Source organism: Oryza sativa, chromosome 10 (genome assembly GCF_034140825.1).
Source record: "Oryza sativa Japonica Group chromosome 10, ASM3414082v1".
Classification (NCBI taxonomy): Eukaryota; Viridiplantae; Streptophyta; class Magnoliopsida; order Poales; family Poaceae; genus Oryza; species Oryza sativa.
The window spans coordinates 21,689,000-21,697,652 of NC_089044.1; the positions used below are offsets into that span (position 1 = coordinate 21,689,000).

The 8,653-nt window shown below is 53.8% G+C and overlaps 2 protein-coding genes across 2 annotated transcripts; both read left to right on the top strand.

The window, feature by feature from the left end:
* Window positions 1-414: 414 nt before the first annotated feature.
* On the top strand, window positions 415-1,924 carry LOC107275802 (aspartic proteinase nepenthesin-1). The gene has a single exon (XM_015758519.3). It carries the CDS (start codon window positions 576-578, stop codon window positions 1,764-1,766), a length of 1,191 nt encoding a protein of 396 aa, XP_015614005.1. The 5' UTR covers window positions 415-575; the 3' UTR covers window positions 1,767-1,924.
* Window positions 1,925-7,166: 5,242 nt separating this feature from the next.
* On the top strand, window positions 7,167-8,408 carry LOC107275604 (aspartic proteinase nepenthesin-2). The gene has a single exon (XM_015758246.3). The coding sequence runs from the start codon at window positions 7,167-7,169 to the stop codon at window positions 8,406-8,408; it is 1,242 nt and encodes a 413-aa protein (XP_015613732.3).
* The last annotated feature ends 245 nt before the right edge of the window (window positions 8,409-8,653 follow it).

An 8,653-nucleotide genomic window follows, 5' to 3' on the forward strand; every position in this document is an offset into this window, starting at 1 on the left:
TGTCAAACTGTCAACATCTTAATTACTCCTGGTTATGCTTATGCATGCACCAATCAGCTGCATCTACTGTCCTTATATCTCTACTATTATAAAAATTAAAAATATTTTTGCCGGCGCTTTGATATATCATCTGTGTATGAGTCGGTTTTCAAATTCGTTCACTTTTGAAAATACATATCCGTATTTGAGTCGTTTATTAAGTTCGTTTGCTTATGGAAATATAGAAGAGTCGTATAAGAAATCTCTTTAAAAAATCTCGCATGCTAACTTGAGATGATTTGACTCTAATTACAACTCATAATTTTAAGTGAATTCTCACAGTAAATTTTACCTTAATTAAACCGTATAACAATAATAAGATTAAAATAACTTTCACCCGTTGTTACGCATATGTATTTTTCTAGTTAAAAAAACGAGATTTGAAGGAAGGGATGTTCTCTGTCCCCATATAAACCCAAGTTACCCCTCGACTTCGATCACTAATCCTTCCTCTCGAAAGTTGAAGCATGCATCAGTCATAATCAGTTAATCACGACAATTAGCTCGCTGATTGATAATTAACCGTAATTATAATCATGGCAAGTCTAGTCTCAACGCTGCTGTTGATGTGCTTGATCCCTCTGACGCGCGCGCACGAACTCCGGCGAGGTCTGGAGCTCGCCGACGACGCGACGACGGCGCGGCCAGGAGGCGTGACCGTGCCCGTCCACTTCTCGCAAGCGTTCTACGTGGTGAACCTCACCATCGGCACGCCGCCGCAGCCCGTGTCGGCGATCATCGACATCGGCGGGGAGCTCGTCTGGACGCAGTGCGCGCAGCACTGCCGCCGCTGCTTCAAGCAGGACCTGCCCCTGTTCGACACGAACGCGTCGTCCACGTTCCGGCCGGAGCCGTGCGGCGCCGCCGTGTGCGAGTCCATCCCGACGCGCAGCTGCGCCGGGGACGGCGGCGGCGCGTGCGGGTACGAGGCGTCCACCTCGTTCGGGCGCACCGTCGGGAGGATCGGCACCGACGCCGTCGCCATCGGGACGGCGGCCACGGCGAGGCTCGCCTTCGGGTGCGCCGTGGCGAGCGAGATGGACACCATGTGGGGATCCTCCGGGTCCGTCGGGCTAGGGAGGACGAACCTGTCGCTCGCCGCGCAGATGAACGCCACCGCGTTCTCCTACTGCCTGGCGCCGCCCGACACCGGGAAGAGCAGCGCGCTGTTCCTCGGCGCCTCCGCGAAGCTCGCCGGCGCCGGAAAGGGCGCCGGCACGACGCCGTTCGTCAAGACTAGCACCCCTCCCAACAGTGGCTTGAGCCGATCTTACCTGCTGCGTCTGGAAGCGATCAGAGCCGGCAACGCGACGATCGCCATGCCCCAGAGCGGCAACACCATCACGGTCTCCACCGCCACGCCGGTCACCGCCCTGGTGGACAGCGTGTACCGGGACCTCAGGAAGGCGGTGGCGGACGCCGTCGGCGCGGCGCCGGTGCCGCCGCCGGTGCAGAACTACGACCTCTGCTTCCCGAAAGCGTCGGCCAGCGGCGGCGCGCCGGACCTCGTGCTCGCGTTCCAGGGCGGCGCCGAGATGACGGTGCCGGTGTCGAGCTACCTGTTCGACGCCGGGAACGACACGGCGTGCGTAGCGATCCTGGGCTCGCCGGCGCTGGGCGGCGTGAGCATCCTGGGAAGCTTGCAGCAGGTGAACATCCATCTCCTCTTCGACCTCGACAAGGAGACGCTCTCCTTCGAGCCTGCAGATTGCAGTGCTCTATCCTAAATTCCTAATGGTATTTCTTCAAGCAGTTCATGCTGCAAATAATACGTGAACCTACGAGTTTGTACCGTTGTACACTTGTACTACGTATCCTAGCTTCCTAGGCAATATGATGTCAGCTTAATGTTACTGCAAATAATATGTATATCATGGTACTACCAGTAGCGTATCAAGGATTTAGGGTATAGGTGGTTGAAGCATCCGCGTCAACAGTACACCATCAAATTTTTAAAAAATTAATTAAGAAAAAAGTAAAAACGACTTATAATATAAAATGGAGTTTAAGTTTGTAAAATCAAATAAGTTTATAAGATTAAGAACAGAATTTTCAAGACATATCTGCACGTACGTTATTTATATTTTCAAACTAAAGTATTTTAAAGTCGTTGATATTCAAACATTGAAAATGTTTGACCAGCTTTTATTCAAAATATCAAATATTTATAACCGTGTGAGCATCATGTACGATCCTATAGGCTGACAAGGATCCTATATACGAGCTCGGTTGACCGGCTAGTTCAAATTTATTACAGCGGATACAATAGCAGATTATAAGCCAACTATAAATATATTTTAAGGAGATAAAAGAGGAGAGAGGAGAGCAGTGAGCTATAGATTTATAGCCAGCTATAACACGGACTCCAAGATACATGTGTGTATGATAGGTTGGACCATGTATTAATTGTATACTTATATGTTTATAGTACCTATTGTATAAACTAGCTATTAGATTGACTATAAATAATTTAAACAATAGTTGGCTAAACTGCTAAGCTTGCTCTTACTCATCAATTCATGGCATCGTCTCGATAATACTACCACTTACCACGCGTAAATGCGTAATAGATGGCTTGACCATGGCCGTGGCGTGGCAGCAAGAAGCCGCTACCATGTCTACCACACCGTTGGTTGGAAAAAAATATTACTCCCACCATCTCATAATATAATATAAGATATGGTTAAACTTAAACTTGGTACAGTCTTCAAAACTAATCTTTGACTTATAATTTTTCATGTACTATAAGGTTTATTGCAACAAAATTATAATTGACTTAAAGTAAATTTAAATGTCAATATAATGATATTAAGTTTAGCAAATAAAATTTAATTTATATTACAATATATAGCGCCCGTTCCGTCGTGGCGCCTAGCGGGAAAATTTAATTCTTAAAAAACCCTAATTACGAAATTTGTTTCTTTGCTTGTTGTCAGTCTCCGCGCCAATCTCTGATCTTGAATTCCCTACCCATCGTCGAATTCAAATTCCGAATCCAAATCTTTCTAAATTCAAATTCCTCCGCAAAAGTCTAGTTTGCCTCCCTCAGGTTCGGTGGGCCAATTCCCCTCTCGGCCCATCTCTCTCTCTCTCTCTCTCACACAGCCTTCCCCTCGCTCTGCCCGTGCGCCGCACGCGCGTGCGCGTGCGCGTGAGCCGACGCCGAGCCGAGCGCTCTCCCCCTCTCTCGTTCTCTCTCTCCGCTCCATCCCTGGCAAGCTCCCCGCCGCGTTTTCGAGTTCCCCGCACACCGTTGCCTCGCGCGCGCGCCCGCACGGTCGCCGCCCGTGCCGCGCCTGCGCCGCCTAGCCGCTGCTCTACCGCGCCCTGCCCCGCGAGCCAGCGCGCGTGCCCGAGCAGCGTCGTCCGCATCCGTCCAAAAACCGGAGGCAGCGCCTCCCGCTCCCATCTCTCTCCCTCCCCAAATCGGCATAGCGCGAGCTCCCTTTCTCCCCCTCCGTTTCTCCCTTTTCCATCTCGGCCCGGCCCCTGCTTCCTCCGTTCGGTTTCCGCGCCATGGACGCAGAGGAGCAGCCACGCCAGCCGTCGCCCCTGCCGTTTGACCACGCCCGTGAACCCATCCCTTCCCCTCGAAGCTCCCTCGCCCCAGTGCCGCTCGAGGTCGGTTTCCTCTCCTCCCAAACCGACATAGCCACCCCTTAAAAGCCGCCCCTCCCCCTCTCGCTCGATCCCCCTATTTCGCTCCAAGCCGTCGCGCTGTTGCTGCCTCGTCTGTGCCCTGTTCGCCGTCACCTTCTGCCGTTGCGTGTGCCGGAGGAGCCGGTGTGCGCTAGGAACGGAAGGGGACTCCAGGCGCATGTCTTCCTCCTCTTCCCCGGCCCGAGGCCGGAGCGATCATGCCCCGCACCATCGGCCATCGTCACAGCGCCCTCCTCTGCAGTGGTAGTGCATCCTCTCCGTTCTCCTTCCTCGCTCCATCTCCTCCCCTTAGACTCGGGTAGTAGCTCGAGTAGAACCCCCGTAGCTAGCTGGCGCCGCCCCAAGCCTTGCCACCGCCCGCTGTGTGCTCGCCGCCGTCGCCGCCCGAGCTCAGTAGCGCCTCTCGTCGCCGGCCTCGCTCGGCGTAGCTCCGCCCAATCTGACGCTAGAAACGGACTCCGGTGGCCGCGTAGAAGCTCTGGTCCGAAGGAATCAAACTCCCGTCGCGCCGTCGCCGTTTCCCCCTTTTCTCGTTGCCGGATGCCGCCGCCGCAATCCGCCGCCATCGAGCATCCCCCGGCGAATCCAAGCCGTTGGCTCATCCCCTCTCAACCCGTGCTACCTCCCGGTGTGCTCGCTTTCGCCTATACCGCCGTGGTTCGCCCCGCCGTTCGCAGCCGCCGTCCGCCGTCCGTTCCGGCCGACGCCTTCTTCAACCTCCCGCTGACCCGCGTGGCAGCCACGTAGGCGCCACGTCGACGCCACCTCGGCCAGGACCAGGTCAAGCCAACCTCGGCCCGCCGCTCCCCTCCGCCCCGCTTGCGCGCGCGGTCCACCGCGAGCCGTGAGGCTGCGCGTGGGCCCGCCGCATCCGCGTCCTCCGCGAGCCGCGCGCGTGCACCGCGCCCCCCTCCGAACCCTAGCGCCGCGCTGCCTGCTCCCTGCTCACGGTGAGCCGAGCCGCCGACAAGCAGGTCCCACGGCCACGCAAGGTGGACCTGGCCCACCGGTTCCCCCTCCCTCTCTCCCCGCACGTGCCCTTGGGCTGCCTTCTCGGGCCGGCCGGCCCATTTAGCTTGGCTGAGCCGCCCTTTTCTGTCGGGTCGTGCCCTAGCTGCCCGAGGGAAGTCTATTTCCCCTCCCTCTTTCTTTTCTTTTTCCAAAAGGGTTTAATTAAATCCTTTTTCCTTTAGATCAATAATCTTAGAAATTCAATATCTTCTCAACCATACATCCGATTGACTCCGTTCAACCTCCAAAATTCCTCAAATCTCAAGATCTATCTAATGCCACGCTTAGAGGTCAATAATAGGGCTTTGTTTTCGCCTTTTTTTGAGTTGTCCCGTTTCACGTGTAGTTTCGGAGCCCGAAGACCCGCAGTGCGAGGATTTCGAGGATCAAGCTCAAGATCTCGAGCAAGGCAAGTCACCTTTGATCATCTTGCACCTATAATTTAAATCTAAGTATTTCTTTTCCGCAAATGTTGCATGAATAGGTTTAACACAAGTAATTCGGCCGCGGCTTGTGAGATAGCCTGCCGGCCCCAATCCTAATTGCTGCAATTACCCTCTGTGAATTATTGAACACTTCAACCTCCTTTGTCAACTGTTGTGCTTCGATGCACGGGCCTTCGGGCACGGGCATCGGAACACCTCCCCTCAAATTTAAAATATCCAACGATGGGTAAAACTTGGGGTTTTACAAAAGACTTGGAAAACCCGACACCTGGGTCAGTGCTTGCGAACTAAATGAATTTCCAAAACCGCAGACCAGGGGACGTACCGGGAGTACGGTTTCCCGTTCTTACACTTAAGGACCGTTTCCCTTGGAATTTCATCCGAACATAAGACAAGTGCGACCACATGGGTGAAATGGGACGCCCCTGGCTGAGTAATTAGCTAATCAGGGGAGCCATGATGCCAAGAGACATGTGGATTCAACGGGGTGGTGCCGGGGAGAATCCCCGGGCTTCCTGGCACAGTATGGTCTGGGACCTAACCTGATGTCGGTCTAGGACCCCTCTCGTTGGCATATGGTGAACCTGTGTCGGCTTTCAAAATGTCTTGTCATGAAAGCCTCAAGGTCTCCAGACGTGGCCGTTCTGTACGGGCTGGGTGATCCGGGTTAGTAATGTCGTGTGGGTAAAGTGTACCCCCTCTGCAGAGGTTATTAAACTGTTCGAACAGCCGTGCCCACGGTCATGGGCAGATGTGAGGTGATTCCTAGCGTAGTTTTGTTTGACTACTACTTTGTGAAATTGCTGTTGTGGAATGGGATCGATGTTTAGAAAATCTGCGGCTGATGGGATCAGCTAGGCCCGGGTGGCCATTTGAAAGCTGTTGGCCGGGTGCCAACCTTGATCAATTCAAAGACTGATACACTGCACATACTCCGACCGGACGAGACGCACTGTCTCATTCGTGTCGTTTGAGAAGCACTCGCTTAGTTGTTTCAAAAAGGAGTTTAAATAAAATCAATTGCAAAAACAACAGCCTTTCCTTTGAAGCCTGCATTAAACACTTAATTCCCATGGCTTGCTGAGTACTCCTATACTCACCCTTGCTCTATATAAATAATACCCCCCTCCAGTTGCTGGAGAAGATGGAGTGGATCCCGCTGATGAGGAGTTCTTCCAGGAGTAAGTCAGCTATGATGAGTTTTAGGGTTTCGGTCTAGTTCCCAAGTCACGCATGTGATGATTGGTCTAAGTCTTGGCTTCCGCTTTCGCTTTTGTAATGCAGTTGTGAGCTCGGGATCTGTCCGCAGCCCAACATGACTGTACTCCTACTCTGTAATAAAGAGACCTCTGTTGCTGTGATATTCTGTCTTCCTGTGATACCAGCACTGTTTCCTAGGACTGGTATCGATTAACAGGTTAATTTAGAGTGTCACGAGCTAGTTCCGTTCGGGACTAGTTCGGGGCGTGACACAATAATTGTTGGTCAAATACTTTTGTAGTTGAATCTTGAAATATGTCACGCCTTATATTATGGGATAGAGAGGGTAGAGGCTTATTTTTAAATTTTTATTAGAGGAAGGTTCAATTTTTTTAAAAAAATATAGATACCAATATCACTGACGTTTGAATGGTACGTTCGTTCACCATGGTGCTGTTTCGATGGTTTCTGATAATTTCCTACCTGGCTAGCTCCATGCATGAACAGATTCAGTCTTTTTTCTTTTGGATGGAAACGTTAATGAATATTGAAATGGAGATGATGACTCCATGAAGGCTCAAATGGCTCATATTTACACTGTCAACACCTATTGACTTTGATTAAAAAAAACGCCTATTTGACATTGGTGATCTGATCCTGGTTTTAAACTTTTTATACAAACCATACATCGAGAGCCTGGAGTTGCATGGATTGTGTTGTGTAATCTCGAGGAAGAAGATAACCATGGTCATTAATCCACTCATTAATCCACTCACTAACAGTAGCATAATCATGGGAAGGCTGGCGCCAATGCAACTGCTCGTGCTCTGCTTGATCTCCGTGACGACGTGCGCCGCCGCGCACGGCCTCCGGCGAGGTCTAGACCAGCAAGGCATGCGCGGCCGGATCCTCGCCGACGCGACGGCGGCGCCGCCAGGAGGCGCGGTCGTGCCCCTGCACTGGTCCGGTGCTCACTACGTGGCGAACTTCACCATCGGCACGCCGCCGCAGGCCGTGTCGGGGATCGTCGACCTCTCCGGCGAGCTCGTCTGGACGCAGTGCGCGGCGTGCAGGAGCAGCGGGTGCTTCAAGCAGGAACTCCCCGTGTTCGACCCGTCCGCGTCGAACACCTACCGGGCGGAGCAGTGCGGCTCCCCGCTCTGCAAGTCCATCCCGACGCGCAACTGCTCCGGCGACGGCGAGTGCGGCTACGAGGCGCCCTCCATGTTCGGGGACACCTTCGGGATCGCCAGCACCGACGCCATCGCCATAGGGAACGCCGAGGGGAGGCTCGCCTTTGGGTGCGTCGTGGCGAGCGACGGCAGCATCGACGGCGCCATGGACGGGCCTTCCGGGTTCGTCGGGCTGGGGAGGACGCCGTGGTCGCTCGTCGGCCAGTCGAACGTCACCGCCTTCTCCTACTGCCTGGCGCTGCACGGCCCCGGGAAGAAGAGCGCGCTGTTCCTCGGCGCCTCCGCGAAGCTCGCCGGCGCCGGCAAGAGCAACCCGCCGACACCGTTACTCGGCCAGCACGCGTCGAACACCTCCGACGATGGCTCGGACCCCTACTACACGGTGCAGCTGGAAGGGATCAAGGCCGGTGACGTGGCCGTCGCGGCGGCATCCAGCGGCGGCGGCGCCATCACCGTCCTGCAGCTCGAGACCTTCAGGCCGTTGAGCTACCTGCCCGACGCCGCGTACCAGGCGCTCGAGAAGGTTGTCACGGCCGCCCTCGGCTCGCCGTCGATGGCGAACCCGCCGGAACCCTTCGACCTTTGCTTCCAGAATGCGGCGGTCAGCGGCGTGCCGGACCTCGTGTTCACGTTCCAGGGCGGCGCCACATTGACGGCGCAGCCGTCGAAGTATCTTCTCGGCGACGGGAACGGGAACGGCACGGTGTGCTTGTCCATCCTGAGCTCGACGCGGCTGGACTCGGCTGATGATGGCGTGAGCATCCTGGGAAGCTTGCTGCAGGAGAACGTCCACTTCCTCTTCGACCTGGAGAAGGAGACGCTCTCCTTCGAACCTGCAGACTGCAGCTCACTCACCTAATGGCTGCGAGATTTGCTCCTGTTTCACGAAAAGTACTTCGAGGTACCAGTATCTCACTGTACTAAATCGTTTTCAATCGTTGGATCTAGTTGGACAGGATGTGCATTGTTAAATCCAACGATCGGAAACGATTTGGTATCGTGAAGTATCAGTATCTTAAGGTTCTTTTTATTGGACCAGAGCAAATATCAATGGCTGCTGCTTCTTCCTGGAAGCATATATATGGTGATTGATATATGTACACA

What these genes read in the sequence shown, in the direction of transcription:
- LOC107275802 (XM_015758519.3), top strand. Translation starts at nt 576, where the DNA reads ATGGCAAGTCTAGTCTCAACGCTGCTGTTGATGTGCTTGATCCCTCTG.
- LOC107275604 (XM_015758246.3), top strand. Translation starts at nt 7,167, where the DNA reads ATGCAACTGCTCGTGCTCTGCTTGATCTCCGTGACGACGTGCGCCGCC.